Source organism: Amblyomma americanum, chromosome 8, assembly GCF_052857255.1.
Source record: "Amblyomma americanum isolate KBUSLIRL-KWMA chromosome 8, ASM5285725v1, whole genome shotgun sequence".
NCBI lineage: Eukaryota > Metazoa > Arthropoda > Arachnida > Ixodida > Ixodidae > Amblyomma > Amblyomma americanum.
Window position 1 is genome coordinate 96,650,255 of NC_135504.1, and position 27,952 is coordinate 96,678,206.

A 27,952-nucleotide genomic window follows, 5' to 3' on the forward strand; every position below is an offset into this window, starting at 1 on the left:
GGACGCTACCATGAACTTTGGCACCCCCATTACATAGAGACCTGTGGACGCTTATGAACACAAGCAACACATCAAGACAACCCCTGCGAAGAGAAAAGAAAGCATTTTAATGTAGAGCCTGCTGATATCCTTTTTACAGAATGAGTAGAAGTTTCAAGAGTGAAACACGAGCTCAATCAGTTCCAGTGGGGGTTCGAGTGTCTTTCGCTTTTCCACAATACAGGGCCAACAGTGGCGATCAAGAATTGCATACAGTCACACTTGCACTCTGCTGCAACATATTACAGCACAAGTCATGCCAATGTAACACAAGCGTTGTCTTGCCACAAGCACTTACCAAGGATGCCACCAAAAGCACAACAAGGCGGCAATGTGCAGATTCTTTCTTTAAAGCTGGACAATGCGTTCCTGAGGTAGCTTAACCTAAGACTATTTTCGAAGCATTGCATTACCTTGCTCACACAAGTTCCCCAATCAAATTAGCAAGTCGATAACAATTCCTGATAAATCTATGTACAGAAATAAGGCTGTAATCAGTTGAATGAAAGGCAACAAAAGTTAAGATACTTGGCTGCTCATGCAACATTCTTGCCTCAAGCCAATAATACACAAACACGTTACCTTTGTGACAATCAATACCTTGTTTACCGTTGGCAAGCTTCAAGAGATGCAACCAAGTGTTAACCAAAGGAGTAATTGCTCATTAACATCCAACAAGTGCAGTTTTATGACTACCAGCAACATCTTGGCCATAAATCCCAGCCATTAAGTTGCTTTACAAACTACTTCATACCTTCCACTGTGCAGGTTTGACGAAGCTACGTAGCATTCCTCTGTTTCTGTACAGCTGCACTACGCTGAATGTTAATCAGTAATCATCCCAGTGACTGAAATCTAGTTAACTGCCTTGTATACATTGGAATAACCGAAGATAAAATCCGACTATACTAACAGGAGAAATCGCAGCAGTAATCCTATCCAATTCTGAGCCAAGCCCCAAGCGTAATACAAAGTACAGTGTTCAGAATATTGCACAGACTTGTTGTAGCCCTACTGTGCGTCAGAGCAACCGGGATAACATTTGCAAGACATCAGAGAAGAAAATAGCAAAGTATGCACACCTTGAGGCATTACTAACACAGCCGCATTTTGCTTACAAGCACACAAGACTTGAAGGTAGAAGTGGATTTTTCTTTTTTTTCAATTTTCCTGCCAATGCTTACCAAAACACTGCAACATTTGCTTGATGTCACTTGACAAAAATATCCAGAATGATCACCGAGTCATGCCAGCAGAGGTTACCGATGCAAGAGCTCTCACTGCGTTAGAAGGTGAAAAAAAGACTGACCTGCCACTTCACTTCTTGAGTGTCTTCATCATTCGACACCTGACAAAAATAGCAGCTTTCCTGGCATTCAACCACAATGAATAGCCACCGAGTTTGATTCTGCACTCTTTTGTTAGCTCTGCAGACAGAGTAGAACACAACATAACAGGTATGTACACAATTAAGCACTAAGAGCAGTTATCTAAGAGACAAAACTTGTTCAGCGACAAGCCATGTAGGCCGTAAACAAAAGTGGACCTGCATTGTTTCAACACCACCAGATATAAACAAACTGACAAGACGCTTTCCACCGTAGCACCACTAAGTAACAAAAGAAACCACACGCAAAAGAACCAAAACGAATCATTTTTTTGTGTTTTCCCTCCAAGCGGATTGTCACAACTCAAAGCAACTAAAGCAGTAGAGCAAGAAAAGCAAAGGCTTTTTTGTTGGCAACAGCCTGAAAAATGAATCACCGATGCAAAGATGAAATCACCGAGAACTTCGTTCCTTTTTAAAAAAGAATAAGGAAAACTACTAAAGCAAAGCTAAAGACTGTCGCCTAACACTAGTTTGACCTCAACAGCCTCTTCCCGTAATTTCCACCATCGACCTATTGCACACAGGGTATATCAAAGCAGGATGCTGAGTAGCACATGCCATCAGTAAGAAAGGAGTGGTGCAAGCTGCTAACAGTGACCTCGATGGACAGGTTAAAAAAAAAGAGAAAAGGGCTTCAATTAGGTAAAATACTTTAAAACATTTCAGACAAATAGGATCTTTTCTGTACATCTGTCCCGGCTATATATATATATACAAGCACACACACACATCTGTAGCAAAGGAGAGACATGAAGCTCATAATCAGAGCAGTGGAAAAAGCCCTAACTCTCCGCCTTAACATTCCCTACACGTCCACAAAAAAAAAAAAAAAAAAAACGTGCATAAGCATATGTACAGTGTCTTCTCATGATAGCAATGTTAATTCTGTCACCTGTAGAAGAGTGAAAATTAAAAAGAAAAAAATGCTGCTATTTGGATCCTTCTCGGCTATGTGGTCACCATTTCCACGGCAACATTAAAAGTTTCAAACATGCCTTGCGTTACTTCATCTGCAACATGAGCTTGACCCCCCGTGACATGTGGCATTGGTTTTAAACATAAGATCTTCGTCACTTCTGTGAGGTGCTTAGAAATTCCATGCGAAGACTGAAGTGCTTTGTACATAACAAAATGGAGGGCTGAGAAAAGAAGTTTAAGGTACTCAGGGCATAAAGTTCAGTTGGAAAGGACATAAAGCAATCCGTGGTTTTCATACAAGAGCAAAACATGTCCTTATTACTGCGTTGAATGTGAATAGTACCCTGAGGCTAACTCATCTAGACAAACACTGCCTGCTCGACAATGAGATGCACAGACACAACTCTCAATTTGGGACACTAATGACATAACATAACAATGAGCAGGAGTTCCTAGTCACATTAAGCTGCAGCTGCATTTTCTCACAACAGAACCATTGTCATGGGTCCTTCCCCCCTTTTTTGCAGTGGTTCTTCAAAATTTATGACAGCAAAGCCAGCTTGTGTACTTTTGTAGGTGTGCCATGTAGGCATATAAATAGTGTATTCAATAAAACAAGGACAGACAAAAAAATAATAAAACATGCTCAGCAAGGTCAATTGTCCACACTCTGCTGAGAAGAATCACTGGGCACCACAAAGCGACCTCAAGGCTCAAAAATGTTGCACTGATTAGCTAAGCTCGTGGGCAAACACAGTTCAAGAATTCAGTTCCACCTGGGCTATCCAATGAGAACACCAGCGGTGTGGAAAGTTAGTTGTTATGCCATGTTAGCAACACATAAAAAAAGGTCGCACCTATGGTAAACAGAAACAAATAAATACAGCCCATGCAGCCAGCTGAAGGACTGCTCAAGTCAGCCTGAACTGCCCCTGCCGAATCCAACGATCATTACCCTTTCACTGCAATTCATGGCCCAAACTCAATGTGCCCATTTACTTTTTCAGAAAGCAGTGCTCCTCTGGCAGCTCCCTCAAAGCCAAGGTACGCGTGCCGAAATGAAAATTCATGGCTAGCTTCCAAGTCGAAGGCCACATGAAAGGATTTCGACTCAGTTACAGCGAGGAAAACCATTGCAAAAGGCCACTGTCGAGCAAGAGATTCCAAAGTATAGTTTCCACAGTGCAACAATGGCGAAATTTCTTTTAAATAGAAGCTGAATAAAAGACGTCGACAGCAGGCTGCCCTCCAATGAAGTGAGAGTATTTATATCCTGCCAGCATTACAGCATGCACAAGCAGCAGCATTAACAGCACCTGTCGAGAATGCTTTTCTGCAAGTGAACAGGGCGTAGTGGTGAAATCGAACATGCCTTAATAAAATAAACTGTTGATAACTTTATGCCCCCGTGCAACGACACCTCAAAAGAACGATGGTTGCATTCCTGTTTCATTAAGATTTCTAAACACAGATCGCGAGCACAATACTGAGGTGAACTGCCATGCTCAGTTTGGTTTTGCATAGCTTTTTTCCAAAAATGCAAATGCATATAAAACAAAAAGATCTTGAAGTTTTTGACTCAACCTTTGCAATTTGTTCTACTCTGCCGACTGCACACCTAGACTTGAAAAAAGCATTTCGCGCTTAGCTTCAGAGACCAAGTGGTTTCTCTGCTACAAACAGGAAGTTCTACAACTTCAAATGCGAACGAAAACAAGCCACTTTCAAACAAACATCTCAGCAGATACCTTTTAGCATCTACCTTACTGCTCAGGAACGAAATGCCACAGCCCATATGGCACGACAAAACAACAAAAAGCTCCAGACAGAAATACTCAGGTCAGTACCTCAGACAAAAAACAATCCAAAAATCCAAGGAAAAAAAACACGACCCCAGTGCAGCCAACAAGCCCACTCAATTTGCAGACACAGATGACAGTCCGCAACAGACGCAAAGGATGAACCTTTCACCAAGTCCACACCTCCAACCCAAGCCACTCGGGACGAATTTACGACACCAACAGAGAGATTCGTTGCTGCACGCACAGAGGCACTGCTCAAAAAAAGAAAAAACTTTGTTCATTTGATCAGAATCTTGTGTGTCGGAGGCAGGCAGTGCAGCGGCAAAATAGTGTCGGCCGCAAAGCGTCGCCCTTGGCGGGCAACCACCTCATGGACCATTGAAACACTGGGCTGTTGCCGCTGTCACACGTGGTTACGGGAGCAAACAGTAAGCAAGGCAGAGCGGCGGATCACTCCAGGCAGGCACATGAGTGCAGAGAACTGGCGAAAAGAAGCGAAGGAGCTGCTCACAGCTTCACCCGTGTACAAAACGTGAGAGCCGCCTTCGATTCAGCGACGACGCAAGGGCAGAGAACAGCTGAAGAAGCTCGCATCATTGGCAACAAGGGGCTCCAGACAGCGGCGCCTCTCATCGCCGCAGCTGAGAGAATGTGTTCGTCGTCCACCACCTGTCACAGCATGCACTCTGCTAGCACACAGAGCACAGCAAGAAGCCAGCAAGAATGACGGTATGGCGCTGCACACCGCTGAGATTGCGGTTCGAGCCTATTGGGCGATGACTGCAGCAGAGGTGACTGGTCGGAGTTCTTCTTTTTTGCAGTTTTGCAGTTCCAAAACATAGCAGACACAAATTCGGAAAGTCCCACCGAGCGCGCTTTCAATGGTAGGAGTCTCTATGCCGCAAACTCGTCCGTGACGCGTGGTCTCGCGGCTGCGCCATGTTCTGCTGCGACGGCTGCCGCGGAGGTGGCGTCGCCCTGGCTTCGACGTAGCAACCCTTGACCCGCCCGATGTCCTGCGTGACCACGATGAAGATTTCGCGGTCCTTGCACTTGATCTGCTCCCGCAGGTACTGCAGCAACTCCTGGGACTGCGCACAGAGGAAGAGGAGGCAGGCTTCAGATGCACCTTCAGAAGACATCTCGGATATACCATTGATATGGACTCAATCAATCAAGAATTCCCTCAATCTGACCCAATATTCTCTAGTCCAGGCCATTTTTTCCCTGTAGCAGCTTTGAAACTGTGGCATTCTGGGAGACATGAGGATTTAAGCTCTCGAAACTCCACAAAACTTGGTAAAAATTCCCGTTCTGCAAAAATTTACTCCTCAAATTTCTGGGAAAGGGAAAAATTTTCCAAAAACAGAGGATCACTACACTGCAATACATCACATGCTATCAAAAAGAGCGCACTTAAAAGTTTCAAATACAGCCAAAACTCTAATTTTATGAAAGCTGATTTTACGAAGTTCTCGATCGAACAAACAAATTTTGATTCCACAGCAGGTACCCGTATGGTTCAATATTCCTATCAAAGCCAAATAACGAAACTAAATTGACCAGCGAACTCAATCTAATGAAGTTCTTCAGGGAAGAAATGAAAAAAAAAGCAGACTGCTGAACATGGCTACGCGTGGAATAGCATGCAGTAGCACTGTTAAAGCAGGCACTTAAGGTTCTTCCGTGCTAAAGGCCTTTACTACGAAGGCCTCCACCTTAAAGGCCTTTTCCCTAAAGGCCTAAACAGATTCACCCAGGCGACGAAATACCAGGTGTACACACCTGGCCGGTTGCCCACAACCAAGTGGGCAGGTGGGCCAGCTGCTACGAAGCACAAGCTTCAGACACGTACAAACGTATGTCCGAAATCAGAAGTTAAGCCTAGTAGTGCTACCTCACTAAAAATGAGGTGATTTCAGAGTTATTTCGGCCGCAATGACTAGCAGGTTTTTGGCAGCGTGCCAGCGGTAATATCTAGGTGCCTACTCATGGCCCTAGTTTTGTTTTGACGGAGCTGCACACTGTGCCGCTGCACATAACACGGGTCTTTGCAGTCGGTGGCGCTTCCCACCTTGGCTTTGAATCCTTTACAGCAGATGGTGCTAGGGGCAGCGGCTGCTTTAGTTATTTCATGTTTCCTGTCAGGAAAAGGCGGACATAATTCGGGCTGTCACAAGCAAATGCAAGCAATGCGACATGGCCACCAAACACGGCATCCCAGCCAGCACTCTTTCAACCATCCTGAAAGGAAAGGAAAGGACGCCATCATTACTGCAAAATAAATTCACAGTTCTCTCCAGATTGCCGACATGTGCTGCTTTGTTTCTTTCGCTTTCTCGCACAAGAGAACCGGGCAGCCTTAATGGATTTTTTAAAACTCGCAGGTGCATGTTAGTGACGGATGCAATGCCGTAGTAGCTTCGGGCGCCGCTACGCTACGATTTTAGGTTTCAAAAGGCCAAAAAATGCCTTTCTTGATTTTGCAGATTTTCCCGATTTAATTAAAATAGTAGGACTGGACACTTAACTCTTTCTTTACAGTGAAGAAAGTGACCGTTCTTTGTAACTTTCAGTAGCATCTTTTTTAAACTACTGCATTTAAAATTTATACGCAATATACAAAAAACAAGGCTAAATAAATGTGGTTTTCGGGATATAAGACTGAATAATTAATAGCGCGTTACAAGAGAATTTTATATGTTGAAAACAAGATTTTAGTAAAGCTGAACAGAACTTGTAAAGACATGCTTGTATCTAAAAAGAAGAAGAAGTTAATGTCTGAAGTCTGCAAAAAGTTCGGTATTCTATTGGCCACTATCCATGAAAAAAATCGCAGTTCTACCTTGATTAGTATTATTATTACAAATCAATAACTGGAAACCCTATAGTCGGGCACCAGAGCACGGCCGCCTGCGTTTCCCGCTGGTTTCAGTCATCACTGAAGTTGGAACTGAATCCCGACAAAAAGGCAGCTCCTTCAGACTCGCTGCTGCTCGGGTCATCAATAAAATCAATAACAAAGTGGAGTCCTCAGATTTGCAACATTTTCGAGAGCGCGTCTCGCATGCGGAGGCTGCCAAGCAAGTTCCGACGGTTTTTGGAGTGCATTCAAAAAGTGCTGCATTGCAGAAAAAAAAAAACATCGAAAACGATATTTCAGTTGTCTAAGTACAAGGCAAATGATGCAGCATGCCTGCAAGCAATGTGGTAGGCTCATAGGTCGAGCAATGAAATTAACGTTAGCAGCAATGAGCATGATACCATGTCTTCTCGTCTCCGTATCGCGTTAAAAAAAGTAAACTACGTTGAAATGAAACTTCAGTTTTCCAATTACAAGCCAGACATACAGCAAACCCATAAGCCACATGGAAGATTTCTAAATTGGTGCGCGAAGTCATCGTTGGTGAGCTAACGATGCTCTTTAGGTGCAGACTGGCAACAATCAGAAACAAACTACCAAGCCCATCCAAGGGAATCGGTCTGATCAGATCTGTTTGAACCCAGGACAGCACCTTTCACAGCAGCTGACAGCCGACTGGGTGCGGCAGCGGTATTTGCCTGTGTATTTGTCAGGTAAAGAAACCCAAATTTTCTGTTACCACCGAGTCTTCCTGGTATCTATACAAGACCGAAAAATCGATCTTTGGCCTCCAGAGGGTCCAAAATACTGGTCATGAATGTGTACGTGTTCCTGTGAGATGCGAGACAGTTCCTCAATACATTCCGAAATATCACACAAGTCTGAATTACTGGAGTCCGAAAATTCGGTCAGCTACTGTATTTGCTAATAAAATTCAGATTCATTACAACCAGTTCATTCTTTGGAACACCCCTGTAGTTTGAGCACAAAAGACTGAGACAGAGGACATGCCAGCCAGAGCGTTCTCTGTCCCTGTCTTCTACACAAAAGCTGCTTTTTTCCAGAACAAGTGAAGGCCCATCTTATTGTGGATAAGCAGCCGAAGCAAACTGCACTGTAGTGGAGTTACAGCCGTGCAGCAACATTAAGGTAACCGAGCAAACGTGCTAGCATACGAAGGAGTGGCTCAATCCTGTCTGCTTCACCACCCCCTGGACACAAGTGCAACAGCGTTCAGTCGCTTCACCGACCACAAACAGGACATTTAACGTGGGGGGGGGGGGGGGCCCAACTACTGACCTTGCCGATGGCTATGGGTGCCTCGAGCTTGGAGTCGAGGTTGTAGAAGGTGCCGGCGACCTCTCGCACTGCGATCCAATGCTTGCGGCTCAAGGGAAATTGGAGGAAGCCAAACTTCATCTCACTTGGCACGTTCAGGATGAAGCCCACAATTTTACTCAGGTCAATGCACGCCGGGTCCCTGTCACACAAACAATGACCACCTGTCAAGGCAAGGAAGGGTCCAGGAAGAAGTGCAGGTAGCACCCCTCTCCCCCCCCCCCCCCCCCCCCCCCCCCCCCCCTCAAAAAGAAGAATTACCAGGGCACTTAAGTCTGCTTACGTGGAGGAATGCGAAAGCAGAGAACTTTTTAGAATGCAGGTTCTTTTTTTACGACACCAGTATGCAATCCATTTATTTTTGTATTTTTCATTTTCGTTTTTATTTTGTTGTTTTTAGCATCTTTTATTATTTTTAATTTTCTTGTTTATTTATTTTCATGTTCAGGTGCTATGTCGACGTACGTGGCTATTGTGTCATCGAAGTGTAATTAACTAATTGCAATTCATGAACCAAACGTTTCCCACAGCAAGCTCGCATCAACACAACCAAACTTATGCACATACTATATCTTTACAGAACGACACAATCGTGCAGAGAATCTATGTCGACGTCCGTGGCTATTGTTACGTCGAAGTGTAATTTTAAACTTTAATTAACTAACTGAACCACATCGACCAAATTTTTCCCACGGCGAGATCTCATCACACACTATTTAACACATCCAAACATTTGCACATTTATCTCCACAGAACGATGTAATCATGCGGAGAAAGTTTTGCAGTTTTGCTGACACAAAACTCGAGACATAGCCATCTAATGCTTTCGCATTAAAAACAAAACAAATGAACAGTGGAACCCCTATTACGCGTACCGTTTGTGGGATGACTGGCATATTAAGGTGAAGTTTAAGATTTCTTGTTATCTCTGCACGTGCACACGTGCCCCACGAGAAAAATTACAGACACGTGAAGCGCAATTGCTCTTGGCCATATTTTTTTCAAATACAAGTGTATATGGAAGTTTTCTGCTGGACAGATATTAACGCCCACGAGTCTTTTTAATTTTCAGTGAGCAGAAGCGTAACAATAGAATTTATTAATGTGTGCAAAATGGCTGATCACTCTCATGCTTAAGATACCTTCAGGATGAACTAAACATGGGTAGCTGCAGTATGAAAGGGAAGAACACAACATGAGCCGTCCTCCAGTTAGTTATTTCTTATGTACATGGGACAGGCACACTCCTTGCTGTGAATAGTATAGAATTTTCTTTTTTAAAATTTAGAGCAGAAATAATACAATTTGTACCTCCGTGCAAACTGGCCCTTCCCTTCCTTATTGGCCCTTTTCTTTCCTGTACACAGGAATGGAGAATGCCCATCGATTCCATTCAGGGGGAAAGATTAGATTAGGTGAGGAATGCATTTTGTATCCCTCAATAAGAAAACAAGACCAGAAAAGCCCAGACACAGTGAACAGCATGTGACATCTCAAAAAAGGTGTACTGACGCCAAATTTTAGTTGTGTTCTGTCTCATTAGAATGATGCGCAGCACATTAAAAGCATGCGACGCCCATGTGGATGGCACCAACAAGAGGTAAATAAAATATAACTGAATTTTTTTCTCTCACGCTGTTTCAGTTTTGGTTTCAGAAGCCAAACGACTGCTATGATGTACAAGACGCATTCAGGTCATGTGAGGCATACAAAAATACAAAAGCTGCAGTATGGTCGCAGCTTTCTTCATTTTAATGCACATCAACTGTCGCGCAAGCCTGCTCAAGAGTTGAAATGAAAAAAATGAGCAAGCAGTGATTATACCTGTTTCTGCACGCCTCATGTGACAGCCGCTATTCGTCTCTTGAAATCGAAACCGGAACAGTGCAAGAGAAAAAAATTCCATTATAAAATGTTCAGTTGCCGTAGGTCACTTCTACGTCGTGACTCAAGTATACCATTGCCCAGCACATAGTCCAATGCAAAAAATATGCATCCAAAAATCTGGTGCCTCTATTCCTTCAAGACAAGTCAACAGTAAGAGGCTTCACAGCAGCATACTGCCATCCCGTCTTTAATATCACTACGTTCTTCCCCAAGCCTGCAATACCTTAGACCCACTCTATCTCTGTGTGTTTGAGACATGACGATCAACCAATAACATAAGTCGCAGCTCCCAGGCCTTCTGCCCTGCCCTGGGGGAAAGATGCAACAAATTGCACTCTCTTACGTCACCCCATGGGATGGATTCCTACACTCTGAACGGAAGAAGTAAGAAAGGAGTAAACTCCCCTTTTAGATGGCAGCTTGCTCCCTTTTCAACTCCCATGTGGGCGCATTTGCGTTGGAAAGCAAATAAGCAGCTCGTCAAAAGAAAGCGTCATAACAATGCAAGGCCAACAGTGGCGAGACAGAAAGAGTGCACTCACTTGCGCTTGTCGAACCAGATAGCCTCGTATCCGCGCAGCTGCAGCGCCGACATGATGACGTTGACATCGTAGTTACCCAGGCCCAGCATGCTTTTGTGCGGGTTAACGAGGTGGTCGGGCGACAGGCTGCACGACAAAAAAGAGGGGGAAGAGGGAAGGGGGGCAACCGAGGACCACCCCGATGCATTACCCTATGCTTTAGTGGGCACAGGGCTGTTGACAAATGTTCTTTACATTGTTTGTTTGTTACTCATTCATTCAGCAAAAGTCAACATGCCTATTTTCGCAGGCAGGCCACTAAAAAACAAAACAATTTTTGCCTTCTTTCCTGCAATCCGGCATTTCGCCACAACCACTGTTTCACGAGACCGCGGCTGCATACTAAATGTGCTTTGCCAATTCGCTTGAAACAGTAGCTGGTGTGGTCCTTGATGGCAGCAAACAGCAGTTAAGTACGGCTACAAGCGACACTTAGCTGCCCATATGAAATGTATAAAACAAATTTACTTCAACTCCATTAAAATTATAGAAAGCATTGCAAGGATAATTTGTCTGCAGGAAACATTAACTGTCTCATTTATTGGCGGACACCTCAACCCTGCCATGAGAGAAAAGACAAAGGTGGGAGTGAAAGAAAAAAGAGAGAAAGGGGTGCCGTAGTAGAGGGCTGTGAAGTAATTTTGCCGCCTGGAGATATGCACTAACATCGCACAACAACCGGGCGCCTTCTGCTTTTCGCCTACATCAAGACCGGAGTGGCACAGCGGGGATTCAGTAACGCGGCCCGTTCTAGATTTTGTGAACTCATATATCACCGATATACCAACTCCAATCCGATTCCTGAAGCGTGATCGAGGGCTGCTGCCCTCGTGCTCAGTAAACAGTCAAATGTAACACAAACATCAAACATGCAGAAAGGTATTCTATAAAAGCTACTAAATATTGAAATACAGTAGAACCCCTGTACAGTAAAGTAGCTCGGACCAGCAAAAATCTTTACTATATCAGGGTCTTTAATAAATCAGTTGTTGGTGATGGCCATGGCTGCTTACTAATCATGAAGTGTTGGTTTATAAAACAAACACACAGAAATACCTAACATCATGCTCTTGTCATCCCTTTATGTGATAATTACATTATCAGTTATCACAATTTCGACATAATTTACGCAAATTTTGTGGAAGTACCACATTTACATCAATACAACGTGGCTACAAAAATAAAGCGAGTTTCATTCCATGAGAAAACCAAAGCTTTCCATGATCAACGGCATCCTCTTCTGTGGCTTCAGTGTCATTTAAGAGGCAGTAGTGAAGAAACGCGCCCGACAAAGTCAAGCGCGGCAAAACCGCCTACACAGTTCTGCCACGGTTCCTCTTCTTGCCACTGGTTCCTCGTGCTTTGCGCTGCTGTGCTACTAACGCACACCCTTTCCTTCCCTTTTCTACTCCTCAATGCACTTTTATTGGCTTTCCGTTCTCAGTGACCCACGCGACCTTCTTCCTACATTCATGGCCAGCTTTACTCTGTCCATGCTCGCCGCGTGCTTTGCCTCACAGCCTCAAGGTCTTCACAAAGCTGGCTTTCCCTACCGGCTCTCTAGCTTGGTGGTGACGCCGCCTCAACGAGCGCATTCGGTATTTGTTTCGCGATTCTACTTTGCGTGTGCTGCGATGTCATCATTTCGCGGGAAGTACATCGCCACTGCCAGACGCTCTTTACTACAGCCGTTTCTTCTAAAAAAAAATCTTTACTATAACCGAAAAAAAAATGTACAGTTGCTATGGAAAGCAAAATGGGACTGCAGCTTCACTTGAGCAAAGGCAGCGAAGTGAGCGCAGCAAATGCGCGCTCTCGGCACCTTCTCCAGCAAAGGCTCGGGGATGGCTTTGCCCCAAGAATGCGGCGCGCATGGGAAAACCCGGCCACTATTGTCGGCGCATACAAACATTCGCCGCTGATACCTCCAAAGTCGCGCCCCTGCCCCAGCCCGGTAAGTCGGAAGCCCTTTTTACGTAACCTTCTACTTTCGAGGAATGCCTCGTTGATGTTCTGTAGCTAGCTGGCCTGCTCTGTGAATTAATTGCAAGTGCAATAAATAGCATATGAGCGTCCACGCTTTGTCGTCCCTTCCCTTTGTTCCCTCGAGCACGAACACGTCCGCGATTAGCGAGCGGAAACACTGCATCCGCGGAGTGGAGTGCAGGGGGGGAAGGCTGTCCCCCCCCCCCCCTCATATTTCTACAATGTTAAGAATTCTTGGTGCTGCTAGCAGTCTCCCGTGCCACTACAGTTGATACGAATGTGTGAGTTGCAACCACACTATCAAGCACCAAGCACCGCCAGTACATCACCAACACCATGTTTGATACAAATTCGCAAAATTCCCCAGCCGCAGCGCACCGTGCTCAATGTTAAGAATTCCGGGTGCTGCTAGCACTCTCCCGTGTCACTATGGGTAATACGAATGTGTGAGTCGCGACCACACCATCAAGCACCAAGCACCGCCAGTACATCACCAACACCATGTTTGATACAAATTCGCAAAATTCCCCAGCCGCAGCGCACCGTGCTCAATGTTAAGAATTCGGGTGCTGCTAGCACTCTCCCGTGCCACTATGGGTAATACGAATGTGTGAGTCGCGACCACACTATCAAGCACCAAGCACCGCCAGTACATCACCAACACCATGTTTGATACAAATTCGCAAAATTCCCCAGCCGCAGCGCACCGTGCTCAATGTTAAGAATTCCGGGTGCTGCTAGCACTCTCCCGTGTCACTATGGGTAATACGAATGTGTGAGTCGCGACCACACCATCAAGCACCAAGCACCGCCAGTACATCACCAACACCATGTTTGATACAAATTCGCAAAATTCCCCAGCCGCAGCGCACCGTGCTCAATGTTAAGAATTCCGGGTGCTGCTAGCACTCTCCCGTGCCACTATGGGTAATACGAATGTGTGAGTCGCGACCACACTATCAAGCACCAAGCACCGCCAGTACATCACCAACACCATGTTTGATACAAATTCGCAAAATTCCCACAGCCGCAGCGCACCGTGCTCAATGTTAAGAATTCCGGGTGCTGCTAGCACTCTCCCGTGTCACTATGGGTAATACGAATGTGTGAGTCGCGACCACACCATCAAGCACCAAGCACCGCCAGTACATCACCAACACCATGTTTGATACAAATCGCAAAATTCCCCAGCCGCAGCGCACCGTGCTCAATGTTAAGAATTCCGGGTGCTGCTAGCACTCTCCCGTGTCACTATGGGTAATACGAATGTGTGAGTCGCGACCACACCATCAAGCACCAAGCACCGCCAGTACATCACCAACACCATGTTTGATACAAATTCGCAAAATTCCCCAGCCGCAGCGCACCGTGCTCAATGTTAAGAATTCCGGGTGCTGCTAGCACTCTCCCGTGCCACTATGGGTAATACGAATGTGTGAGCCGCGACCACACCATCAAGCGCTACCAGTACATCGCCAACACCGTGATCGCTAGTTGTGTGGTAGAAACTGAGACCAGTGAGCGGTAACATAAGGCCCGCACATCGCCAACGTCGCGATTTAAAGTTGTGCTGTACACACTGCGCGTAGTGAGCTGTGGACATCAGTCTTAAAACAGCACTGAATGGATGTATCTCCTAAGCTTCTGTGTAAGGATTTTGTTCATTCATCGACATTCTACTGTACACCAGGCATCCATACCTACAACAAATTCATTTGTCAGTCAACACTCTGTCATGCGTCTCCTTTGCTGACATCGGTCATTTTGCACTGTAGCTGTAAATGAGAAGCTGTGGTGCAGATGGCAGTTGCAGCTAAGGCGCCCCAATGTCTAACTGCAACTGATGGCGATGGCTCATGTCTCAACAGCAGTAAAACTTGTGTGTTGGCCTAGTTGAGTTCGCACACTTCCCAAGTAAGGTCATGCAACCACAGATGTCCACACAGCCAACAAGACATATATGTATGTGTTCCTTACAGAGACAGGAATCGGTTGGAGGTATTGTGCATCATTTCTTGCCTCTGTGGTCATCTAGGGTAGCGCCATTTTACTTAGAAATTGACAGCGGTTCCAACTATTCCACATCACATGGGTGCTATGCCTTATGAACACTTCTGGCATGCGGAGGACATGCGGAGGACATGCGGAGGACATGCGGAAGGCATGCGGGGTATGAGGTAGAAGGGAGGAGGGGACAGGTTGCCGACTAGGAGCGGGGCGTCACGCACAACCTGTGGCAGATGTCGTCGAGCGAGCCCTTGGTGAAGGCCTGGCCGTCCTGGAATAGGTTGTTGAGTGCGTGCAGCGCACACAACTCCTTCACCTGACGCTCGTGGTACACCTGCCCCACACCTGCTATGCCACCTGCACGTACAACACCACGAAAGACAACAGCAACATTAAGACCACCATGGCCTAAGCTGGAACGGCTGCCCCAGTTTCAGGAGGGCAACCGACCGGGCGAGCAACGACCGAGATGCAAGGGAAAACCACAACAGAGTTTTCTGTTCACATGCTTACTCATGCTTGGTTTTTTTTAACCAAAGGAAGTCTTCCAGCTGAAAATTTCAAGAGTCATTCTGGAAAACAAGGAATACCAACAGCTGATCAACTGAATGGTGCTTGCAATACAGTGATGAAACACTGTCCAATGACTGGCCAGACAATATGCATGTAGAAGGCCACACAGCCATATCAGCAGCAATGCAATACAAGAAATGGTATAGGTCCCAGCTGATTTACCAAGGCACGCAACCTAGTTGTTAGTAGGGTGCGCAAACTTTCCGGTGTACATACTATTGCACACTGGTGTATCGTTCAATGTAAAAATAAGTTACATTCCCTTACACAAGGATTGGGAAAGGCCAAAAGTGAATGTGAATGCTAATTCAGTTCAGTCTAGAACTGCGACACTCAACTGTTAAGACAGACAGACAATAAGCCAGGTTCTGTTAATTCAGGCACAGCTGTTAATATTGTGACACTCATGAAGAGGCTGTGACAACCCCGCAGAAGATAAAGAGAACAAGGTAAAGATGTATCATGCTCAAACTCAGCAAGCGATCCCAGCTGATTTCACTCGGCCATTCTGGACTCATAAACCCCTGCTTGTAATGATACCAAAATGTGTCACCAGCCAAAGATTTCAGCTGGTCAAAAATGTATCCAGTTTATAACTAGTTAGCAAACAGCAGGAAAGGCCACAGAGTGCTGGAGCTACACAAAAACATCTACACAAGATTACTGTCAAATGAACTCAGAAGCACAGCAAATCAGGAGCATGCAGTTATCAGACAACACAGGTATGGAAGGCTGCGTGCGCTTGCACAGTAATGCAAATAAGGGTTAAATAATATTAAATAACCAATTAGAAGCTGTTATAACCTATCCCACAGGTGAATTTGAATTAATTTCCCTCCCTTCAATGTGAGCCAGAACACACAGACTAGGACGATTGTGTACGAGTCAGTGCATTGTAGACCAAGACCACAAGGGGCCCGCTTAAGAACCACCAGCGAAACACGCCGCACCATTCTCCGAAGTGTGTTTCAGACTAGACAGCAAGAAAAAGTTCATTCGAATTGGCCAGCACCATTCAACCTCAAGGCATCAATTGACAAAATCGGGACAAGCAGACATATACTTGAAAGCATGCTAGTGGTAAACGGTGATTACCAAGACGAATGCAACATGGAAGAGCGGTAGTAGAGGCCTCACCTGAGCCAGCGGCGGAGCCCAGTCCGGGCTTGTGGTCCTTGCGGATGAATCTGTCCACAAATTTCAGGCACTGGTACATGGGGACACCCTCCCTGCACAGGGACCGCACTGCTGCTGCTGCTGCGTAAAAGGTGTGGTGGAGCGGATTACCAGCCTGCTCAAAATCTCACTCTGAAACCAGGCATACAGCAGGGATGGGAGTCTATGCGTTCATTTGCATTCCGTTCATCATCGCCATCTTCCCCAGTGCAAGGCTTAAGCAACCACTTTGTCCACTGACATGTCCCCAACAGTAGAACTAACTTCTGCGAGCAGAAGGTTCAGTAGGCAGAGCACTGTCCAAAGAGGTGCAAGGTGCACGGTTCGATTCCTGGCCTTCTTCCCTAAACTACGGAATGACCAGGGACAAAAGTTTTTTGCTTGACAGAGCAGGAAATAAGAAACTCGTTGAAAGCTCGGATGAAACCCGATGGATGCCAGGTACACATGACTGATGCTTTGCAAAATCACCAGGTTACCGCAATTATTTACATTTTAAAGGGACAATAAAGGGGAATACTAAGTCAAGCTGCACCGACAGGTTAGCGTCATGTGGTAGCAAATATGCTCAAATATGTTATTTTTACTGGAAAAGACTTGTCATAGGTGAATAAATTGTATAAAGATGAAGTACAGATGGTGACACTCCTTGCAAATTGCTACAACTGTCTCTGGTGACGTGAATTCTTTGCCCGCAACCATTGGTTCCATTGCTTACGTGAAAGTATGGTGTAATTATGAGGAAAGCAGCATGGCTTGCATACGTGTAATTATGAGGAAAGCAGCATGGCTTGCATACATGAATTCCAAGAGCATCATAACTAAAACAGTCCAAACCAGAGGACAGAGAGAAAGATGAGACAGAAACACGAGCAATGAGTTTTTCCCCTCGCATCTCGTGCACCCTGCCTGTGAGTAACTGGAGCAAGGAGCAATTTCAGAACAGCTATCTATCAGGGGCATTCATGCTCAGAAGCGGAACCTCTGATCCACCGGGGTGCTTCGGCAAACATGAATCATAAAAATGGTGCAACCTTGCCTGCATTCGGTGCCCCGTGAATGTGAGGGAATATTGGGAATTTCATTTGCGATTTTCTCAGCAGCACAGAAAAAAAATGTCGCCAGTGTTCCTCACGCATAATCTATCCGTCTAGAGTGACATCTTGCTTACTTTGCTATCTGCCTTTACTGTCCCTTCAAGGTAGCTGACAGCTTGCATAAAATGTGCTGAACGGCTGCCTACACAACCAAATGCTGCATTAGCACAAAGCAAACGACCTGCAATGAAAGAATGAACAGCTACAATAAAGTCACTTTCCAAGGCCATTCCCATGCACCAGCTATTCATGGGCTACAGATATGAGTTCCAAATTTGCATCCACAAAATTACCATTGCTCACGCTACAACTCTGCACATTTTTACTGAAAGAACAAGCACATGCCTCCTTTCAGTGAGCTGCTTCATACTGTAAATGGCTCTCAGTGGTATGACAATTAGTTCCCCCCATTGTGAATTCACGCTATGATAGATATCATGATAACACGGAAAAAGAAAAACACGTCCCAAGCATTTCCCTACCAAACAACCTCCCAAAGGCACGCCCACAAAATGACTGAGCTGTTTAAACTGCTGTTCTTCTGAACTAGCTCAAATGCTGCAAAACCCGATATCTGGCCACATTTCGCACAATCCAATCAAGGCATACATTTAATGGATGACTACTAATCAGAGAGCTAGTGCATTCATCAGTGTCGCATATCATTGCGTTGTACACTTGCATCCTGGCATCACAGTGCACTTATGTCCCAGAAAGCACACAAGAAAGTGCGCCCGAGTTTCACGCTCGCATAATCAGATGTGTGAGAACTGAACACAAGTGCCTACTGCCAAGGGTGCGAGTCAGAACTGAACACAAGTGCCTACTGCCAAGGGTGCGAGTCATCACTTGTTCAGACAAGAAAATCAGTCTAGTGGGCCCTCCGAAGACTTTTTCCACAAGCACGGGAGATCTTGAGGCCTCACAGCAGATCGGAGGCAAACTCACACACATTTGTTTACCTCGCTTTGGACGTTTCAATTTGGGCACAAACTGATTTCCGCACGTGCATGTTGTTTCCTTGCGTCGGTTTGGATCTAAACGTGATTTCGGCACTAAACAAGCCATTGACTAATGCTGCAGCAAACAGGCTTGAAACACCAGTGGACAATAGCCAAGGGGAAGCTGAAACACAACTGACAAGGGTGGAGGAAGAGGCGGCACTCGCCGAGTTGCTCAAGTGTGGCGCTCGACAATGCACCTCTTGATAACGGGCCTTGCTTGAGATTAGGGCAGCAAACACGCAGTGATAAGATGAAAAGCGTCTATTTGCGTCTGCCCAGTCTTGTCGCTTTTGTCTCATTTTGATCTGGCCCTCTCCGGAGCATGAGCAAATAATGCGACTACAGCAGTCTCGCCTAAGACAAATAACCACCTGTTGCAAGCGTGACTGACAAACGTTGCAAAAAAACACTACAGGGCAGCAAGTAAACCATTCGCGCAGTGACTGACACTGTCAAACATTTTCAAAGCAGGACTACCTTTGTCGTTGTGAAAACACATTTTGAAGAGAGCAACAATGTTATCAGAACAAAAAAAATTTGTAATGTTTATCACTGTATGCTACATATTTTCCTCTTCCTGTACGGTCTCTCCTCCAAGAAATCTGTCTGGCTCAGAGAGTAAAAAAAGTAAACATTCCACATTCTTGCAGAGGAGGTCTCGACCTCCTCACCTGAACCAACTAACCCAAACCAGAAATTTAGTTCTTGTAAACCAGCGCAACGGCTCGAAGCCAGACAGAACGGGACAAAATACAGCGCTGAACTAACAACAGAATACAGTCAAATCCCGTTACAACGAACACCACATTAACGAACATTTCAGATTAACGAACTTTTAAGAAATCCCACGCCGACTGCTTATAGTTTCAAATGTAAAAATATTTCACTACTACGAACTTCAGAATAACGAACATTTCAGAATAACGATCGTTATTTAATTTCCATGTCATCTTAACAACACCTCAGTACTACGAACTCATATCCCAAAATGCGAGGATTCTTAGATTTCAGTGTATCCGTCACGGCAGCCGGAGCTCCAAGCTAGCAGACGACGCAGCGCGAAGAGCAGGCGCCTTGCAACTTGCTTCCCGCAAAAACCTGAGATGGCGCTGGAGGAGAAACATGCGGGCGGAGACTTTTTTTTTTCCTTCTCCGTTGCGGTACCCATCACGTTTTTCTTGCTTGTTTTTTCAGTTGTTCGCGTGCTGTCACCCGTGTCAGGCCTGTCCATCTTGTTTTTCTTCTGGTTTTTATTGTGTTCGAAGTGCGTGCCGGCGATCGCGTTGCCATGAGCTCAACAAATCCAACCACGCGGAAGAAGCGAAAGCAGTTTTCTTTGAGTGGGAAAGTAGGCATTCCGTGTCGGCCACAGATGCGTTGGACTGCTTGCGAAAACTCCGCATATTTATAGCCAAAAGCGGCACAGCGACCGGAGGCGTGCATAAGAATGCGGACGGTCTGGAATCGTTCGTTCTGCAGAGTCTCTGCTGCACCCGTCAGAAGACGATCACGGACTATTTCAAATAAATGTGCCTTGTCCGACGATCACGTGTGCATTGTGTGAGAAAAGAGTTCAAGCAGGTACCGTTTCAAAGGTAGGACGTTTGCGTTACTGTAATGCTATTGTTATGGCTAATTTTTGGGCTTTCACTATAACGACCTTTCAGAATAACGAACGTTTTCCCGCGGTCCCCTGAAGTTCGTTGTAACGGGGTTTGACTGTAGATTTATTCAGGGCACCATGCAGTGGTTAAATACATGCTGGTATCACAGAATAACGGAAAAACAGAGAAAAACAAGACAAAATAAGAAAAAATATCATTTCACAGCCTATCATTGTGATTGTGCGAAAGCTTTGCAGAAGCACGTAATCTATGACATTAGGTATCCCTGTTCTTTTTCCGAGATAGCAACAGAAGGGGTGCTTATGCATTGCGTACCTATCCTCATGGTTTCTGATGCCTCAATTATCGCACAATTTGAAAAGAAAAGGAAAACGAGCTGGAGTAGATGTTGTGTTTTCAGCCCCTGTAAAATTGAGGACCTTATGTGCGCGTGTAAATCGGCCAAACAAAACATGTCGCGATGTTCCTGTGTGTGCACGAAGAAGCATGAGAAGAAATATGTTCAGTGCCAAGACAACTTGGTATATTCAATTCTTCTGTCTTGTGGTCGATCGTACGTTGGCCAAACTGGTCGGTGTTTAAATGAAAGAATTAAGGAGCACAACAATAATGTGAAGAATGCTGTCCGCCATATAGGGATTCACTGTCGTGATTGCTCATGCCGCTCAATGTTCAAGAGCAGTAAAATTGTAGCAAAAAGCAAAGACCAGCTCACCAGGGAGATAATTGAGGCATCAGAAATCATGAGGATAGGTACGCAATGCATAAGCACCCCTTCTGTTGCTATCTTGGAAAAAGAACACGGATACCTAATGTCATAGATTACATGCAAAGCTTTCGCACAATCACAATGATAGGCTGTGAAACGGTATTTTTTTCTTATTTTGTCTTGTTTTTCCCTGTTTTTCCGTTATTCTGTGATACGAGCGTATATTTAACCACTGCATGGTGCCCTGAATAAATCTATTCTGTTGTTAGTTCAGCGCTGTGTTTTGTCCCTTTCTGTTTAACTTCGAGCCGTAGCGCTGGTTTACAAGAACTATGTCTGACCAACTCGCCCACCAGTTCATGTCGTACAGAAATTTAGTGCGGTAGCACTACTAGGTGCATTTTCCGTTTTCGCGGATACATACATATGTATGTCCCTGAACCCATGCTTTGGGGCAGGCAGCCCAAAGGGTTGTGGGCAACCTGCCAAGTGTGCACACCTGAGCGGTGTTCACCTCGGTGAAGGTGAAGGCCTTCAAGGTAAATGCCTTCAGGGTAAATACCTTTAGGTCAAAGGCCCTAAGGATGAAGGCCTTCATGGTAAAGGCCAAATGCCTTTAGAATGTATTAAGTGCCAACCGTAACCAGTGCTACTACATGATATTCTGCGCTTAGCCATGCTAAACCGTCAGCTATATTAATGTGATAGCGTTAAAGGCCCCATTTAGCAGAAAATCCAGTTTCAGCGTTGTCGGTGCTGTGAGCAATAAATAGGGTGGCGTAGGATGGCTGAGGCAGCCACCCTAGAGAAGCAACCTATGTGGGCAAGCTAGGTCACGTGACCTTGGGCCTTCCTACCATAATGTGAGCAAACTGACCACCGTGGCAGGTGGCAGTTAAATTAATGGTTGATTGCCAGAGGTTGCTCGGGAAGAGCAACTTCGGTTTCACAAGTCCCACTGGTGGCAGCACCTGCCATGTAGGGCGCATCCCTTAGCCACTGCACTACTGCACCATGAGTGGTATCAGGACACCCAGGGACATATGACTGTAAAGTCGAGAATGACCAATTCCACATCTATGGGCATTAACTCATTAGCATTATCGAGTCATATTCTTAAGACGGAGCTTCAGTGTCCCCTCCAATTTCTTTATTAATCTGAGGAGGTTTCCTCGCCTGCTCTACTTCATTTGCATAATGTGGCAAATGTACTGCCACGTTAATGAGACACCACGGAAACCTCCATGCAGTTGCTGTTCTCAGTAAAAAATTGATTCGGTGGCTCTTGCTGGCTGTGCTGATGTTTGTCCAGCAGCAAAACATGCATTTTCCAGCGAGAAAATTGGATTTAAAAATTTTTCCGCCACTCAGATCAAACCCGCAACATCTTTACCGAAAAGGACGGGTTGCCACCATTTTGAAGTGAATGGCGGATGCCTCTGGGATCCAGGGATTAATGCGGTGTCGACGCATGCACTTTACCAGCAAAATCAGCCAGTAATGATGGCAACTGATCGTGTTTTTTGGTCTTTTATGCTTTATTTTCGGTGAGAGTGATCTCTTTGTGATTAGATCGTGGTAATCTATCATTTGTGCTTACGTGTCTGCTGCAACATTGTTCTCACAACGTTGCCTGCAAACCAGGCCGTTCTCACATATTATGTGTGTCAGCTTGCACTAATAAGCTACAGGAGGAAACAGATAGCTACTGAGCTTTTCAAAGCTTCCTACATTCGTTACAACTCAAGCGGTTACCTTTAAAGCAGCCTTGTACAAACTCAGGCAGACAGTAAAAAATGAACAAACAAAATAACCGATTTAAATGACAAGCCCCAGATTTACATTTTCACTGTTTCAACACCTGTCCATTAAGACACAAGAGCTGTCTTTAAAAAAGAAAATACAACATACTGGTACCTCAACAGCATATGACAACACATTTGATCCTGAAGCTTAAATTCTTATAATCAAAAGCTGGGAGAGTTGATATCAGTCCATCTCTTTAATGGTGGCTCAGTGGTCATGGTGTTCGGCTGCTGACCTGAATGACACAGGTTTGATCCTGAACGCAGTTGTCGCATTTCAATCGAGGTGAAATGCTCAATGCTAGTGCACATTAAAGAACCCCAGGTGCTCAAAATTATCAGGAGCCCTCCACTACAGCGTGCTCCACTACCGAGTCGCTTTGGGATGTTAAGTGCCGAAAAACGAAACCTTTTTATAAAACAGTCTGTTTAAAATAGCGTCACAAAGCAGAGGCAAACGCCCTTTCTTGCCCTCATCTTCATCTCACTGTTTCTAAAATTCTCTTTGAACTGCCAGCTCACAAACATCGAACATGAAGAAGTAATGCACTGAACTAAGCTGTCATGCGTGTTCTGCTTCCATGCATTTGAAGCTGCTGATTCACAGTGTTTCTGTCTGTCCCTAGTACAGTTGTTGAAATTACTCTGATCATACACTGCTCCGTCGTCTACTGAGAAAAGCGTGGAGATGAATGCAACTGGCTGCGAACCAGCCCACATTCAAGTATTCTGCGAGTGTAGGTGGCTTGTGACGGTTATTGCACTGCCCTCTGGCCCCACAAACTGTGGAAACCAAAACTGATGCTTTTTCTAAAAAAAAAACAGCTATAATAAATTATTTGACACACGCTGCGGCATACTGTCCCAAACAAAGGAGCGCTCCTCCAATGGCCGCTTCGTTGTCGTTCCAGCTAAGCATGGAGGCCACACGGTGCTAGGCACTTGGCAGTATTTTTTACAGTGCTGTAGTTCCCAAGGCCGTACATGCAGCAAGCAGCAAAACCAAAACAAAAGAAACATTTTTGATCAGAAATGTAACGTTTCACCTTTTCGAGTCTCTTTGCTGATAAGAAGGCCCATTAGTCTAATGATAAGGATAGCCTGATATTAGTTGCATTCATTCCATCACACCTTATATGCAGAGAACAAAATATATTCGAAACACGTACACACTGCACGGTGTGGTAGAATTTCCATGAAAGTGCACCGACACAAATTTGTGCAAAAAAAAAAAAAAACGATGCAACCACTTATGCTTCAGTTAATCATGTGCAATGCAATCCAATGCTTCAGTTGAAGATACAAGTCTCAGGAAGTTGATCACACTGTGTCTGGGTGGCTTTGACGCAGCTATGCTTTGAGTGCCCTTCCCAATACGAGTAGCTGCCCAGAAATGATAAGAACCTGAAATTAGTTGCATGAGTCCAACGCAAACTTTTGTGCTGGAAAAGAAAAGTAGCCGAAATATATGCTCCGCAATGCTTGAAGTGACACGTTGAAATGCTTCTCCATCTATGGATACTAGCCCCCAAAATACCTATATTTTTGTTTTTCTATGCGGCTTACTAAATTTGATACCAGGCAAAATATCTTTCTTCTGCCCAAATTCCTCTGCCCTGCCAATGCTGGGATACCAAGCTTGTTTTGCAGCAGCGAAAGCCAAATAGTTAACTAAAACCAGGCACATTCCTCTCTGTTGATGTAATAATCTAATAGCCTAAATAACCTAAACTAAGGCACTGTAGACAACTATGTAAGGATACAATAAAATCGCTGGTAGGTGTAAATCCTCTTACCCATAGAGGCAGCATTCAATGCCACATTTCACTTACTACAACACACTGTCACAGCGGCTGCAGAATTACAGAGCTCAATGAGCTAGTTGCAATTAGTCATCAAATAAGGCAAGTGTGCCACCTTCTCCATTTCTAACCATGGTGAGTGTACCAACTACATTTTCATGAAACATTACCATACCTCTTTACTGTTCAAAATCTATGCATTAAACCTCCTTAGAGGAGTCAGGGAATTTAGATTCCCTCAGCTATATGCAGTTTAAAAATTGAAGGGCTCAACATGGCAAAGCGACACATGGCCTATGAGGTGTGCTGTAGTGGAGAGCTACGCATTAAGTTGGACTACCTGGATAGGTTACCCATGACCATCGTGCCCCAAAACAACAGGCCGAATAGGAACATATTTTCTAGTGGTAGCACTACTAGGCACATTTTCCAATTTCGGACACATGTACGCAGTCCCTGAAGCCTGCTTTGCAGCAGGCGTCCCACCTGCCCACTGGGTTGTGGCTAACCTGCCAGGCCTTCACCCAAGTGAAGGCCTGGGTGAAGGATACACCTGTGTGAATGCCTTCAAGGTAAATATGTTCAGGGCAAAGGCCTTTACGGTGACACCCTGAAGGCCCTAGTGCTGCAGCATGATATTCCGTGCTAAGCCATGCTAAACCATCTTTTTTTTTTTACACCTATGCCTTGCACGTTATTATAGAACAGTTACGTTCAGTTTGAAATGTTTGCACCTCTTAAAAGCCTCTCTAAAAACCTGAGAGTTTTGGCCGATCAAAGCTAAAGCTAATTTTTCAGTAAAACTTGACCAGTGATTGCCAGGAACAGAAACATGTGGCAACACCATAAACTATGTGGAGTGCATATTGCAACCGCGCAAAACAACGAGGGACAAAAAGAAGAAAGCACAGGACAAAATGCGGAACTTCAACTTCAACATGAGTTGAAGTTCCGCGTTTTGTCCTGTGCTTTTTTCTCTTCGCCCCTCGTTGTTTTGCGCAGTTGCAATATGCACTCCGTTGTTAACCACCAACCAGACCACCTTTGCCTGTTACCATAAACTCAACAAATGCATTTGCGCCATCACTTTCTATGCATCACACTTACGCTTGCACAAAACGTCCAGGTGTCATGGTAACCAGAGCGTGCTATGGTATTCCCGTCACACTCACACACTGCTTGGTAGAAATTCACAGGGGTGGTTTTTGCACACACAAAGTACTGATGACACACCTTTGCTGGATTACACCGCGCCCTTTTCATTTCTCCCGATAGTTGGGTGCAAGAGTGCAGTTCCAGCAAGGGAGCATAGTCCATTTACCATCGTCCCAGCCTGCCCACAATGCTTCGAATCGCTGCATCATTGCTACAGAGCAAAGCACATACAAATGAACTCGTGACAGCGCAACGCTTTCGGACACCCGCCCCTTTGTCACACAAAAACTGAGGACAGCCCTTCAAAAGCTAACGCCCCGTGACCTCTACACCAGCGTCACGTGCTGCGCAAAATCCACAGCTGTCATTGCTGGCGCTAGACAATAAAACGTATTGTGAGCGTTCCTGGCACGTCGGAGTGGCATGGAGATTGCTAGTTCAGCTTTCCTAGCAGGCTTCGCTCAAGGGCAACTAGTGCTGCATAATGAAATATGACTGGACAAATGCACACACTATTAAGTGGAGGGACCTAATGAAACACGTAGAGGAAGGATTATGCACACGATAGTGCACTACTATTTTGTGAAAATTTGCAAACCAATAATAAGTGGTGGAAGGATTATGCAAATGATAGTGCACTACTATTTTGTGAAAATTTGCAAACCAATAATAAGTGGTGGCCATGCGGCGCGGATCAAGAGGTGTTCAGGAGTCACGTCAGGAGCAGACATACACCCATTAAATTAGGCAGTGCGATAGTAGTGTTGCCCGACAACTGAATCCTGTCATAAGCCGCGACTTGCCAGGGGAGACACGAAACTACGGCCAGAAACAGCTGCGCAAGGTACGGCTCGCATAAATTTATCGCCGAAGGCCCCAGGCTATAGGAGAAGTTAAATGCGCTTCCAAAGGCAGAGGCAGTCCTGACGACAGAAAGAGAAAAAAAAGTGACGGCTCAAAGCGAGGTCGCGGGCAAAAGAAACTAGAGAGGGAGTAGTATACGAGACACGACTCTCCGTCTCACCGACACAGCTCCAGGCAGCCTCAGACTTGACGCGCAAATAGGATCTCACGAGCGCCGAGCACGCCTCGACGAGAATTTAAAAAAAAAAAAATAACCCCGTTCACTTCAAGGCGATCAAGTCGTGCCAATGCGCCTAACGAACTTCCCCTTTACCAGAGAGAACGAAAATTATAATCAGGTCGGGCATTACGCGAGGGGCGCCGTTCAACAAACTGTGTCAGGTCGGTTCGGCATTTAGCACGTTTCGGTTTAGCGACGTCGTCGGGCTGGCTTGTTATCTCACTGGGACGGGTGCGGAGTTTTCGGGGGCCGAAGGAGGAAAAAAAAACGGAAACGCAGAAAAACAACGACTGCACGGAGCACAACGGCACGCTCTGGTAGCGATGTCCAGCGGACGCAGAGTGTAGCGACAAGTGACGCGGGCCGTGCGACAGTCATATCGCATTCGAATCACGTATACTGCGAAGTCGGGGGTCTAGAGGGGGGAAAAAAAAAGCGAGCCATGTCGCCGACAGTAACGAGACTGCCCGCTTCCAAGCTGAAGCGTGCACCTCGTGGACCAGAGAGACGACCAGCGGAGGACGGCACGAAGACTCGCGTTCCGCCTCAAGTGCTGCACAAGATTGACGATTAAAAAGGGTCACGACGCAGGAATTGCGAAAATGAAACCTAGAGGCGACGTCGCGGTGTTTGGGTCATTGAACCACTTTCTTTCCTCGGGTCGTAAAAATGTAACGAGCAGCCCTGTGACAGTTCCGGGATAGTGGCGTCCATCTACAGACTTTCACGCGGCCCGTGCGGCAGCGCTCACACATGACAGCCTCACCTGAAAAGCATGGAATCCAAGAAACATCTACAGCGGGCTATAATTTTGCACAACATCCAACCGCCATGTTGACTCAGAGGTGAACTTCTGTAACGAGCCGCGAGGTGTCGCGCATAAAATTGGCGGAACCGGATATTGCTTTAAAATGGAGCCCCAGATTTGATGCATATCCAGGGGGCGCCTCTCTCTAGAGGAGGCACAAAGACTCACGGGAACATAGAGGAAAAACTCCGTGCGCGGGATCACACACCTTTCCTTTCACAGGAGGCACGGATCATTAAGCCTGAGGACATCAGCATAGAATATATCTGGTCCAGAATATTCATATTCAACCCCAAGAATTTT

At 45.5% G+C, this 27,952-nt stretch overlaps 1 protein-coding gene across 10 annotated transcripts; it reads right to left on the reverse strand.

Moving 5' to 3' along the window:
• Window positions 1-84: 84 nt before the first annotated feature.
• On the reverse strand, window positions 85-27,730 carry LOC144102012 (josephin-1-like). 10 transcript variants are annotated; one of them, XM_077635270.1, is made up of 6 exons: window positions 27,608-27,730; window positions 16,522-16,641; window positions 15,036-15,168; window positions 10,780-10,905; window positions 8,312-8,492; window positions 85-5,240 (listed from the first exon to the last, which is right to left on the reverse strand). In XM_077635270.1, the coding sequence occupies exons 2-6, from the start codon at window positions 16,598-16,600 to the stop codon at window positions 5,028-5,030; spliced, it is 732 nt and encodes a 243-aa protein (XP_077491396.1). In that variant the 5' UTR covers window positions 16,601-16,641; window positions 27,608-27,730; the 3' UTR covers window positions 85-5,027. The 10 variants fall into 10 exon arrangements, with proteins under 10 accessions (XP_077491396.1, XP_077491393.1, XP_077491397.1 ...); XM_077635267.1 differs by having other exon boundaries at window positions 15,033-15,168; XM_077635271.1 differs by having other exon boundaries at window positions 16,522-16,638; window positions 27,608-27,701.
• Window positions 27,731-27,952: the final 222 nt, after the last annotated feature.

Bases quoted from the DNA above. Each gene is read 5' to 3' on its own strand.
- LOC144102012 (XM_077635263.1), bottom strand. From the start codon at position 18,725: ATGGCTTGTTTAGTGCCGAAATCACGTTTAGATCCAAACCGACGCAAG. The intron at 16,642-18,619 runs GTAAACAAATGT...CCTTTTACGCAG, and splicing joins ATTGAAACGTCCAAAGCGAG to CAGCAGCAGCAGTGCGGTCC. The intron at 5,241-8,311 runs GTCAGTAGTTGG...CTCTGTGCGCAG, and splicing joins CACCCATAGCCATCGGCAAG to TCCCAGGAGTTGCTGCAGTA.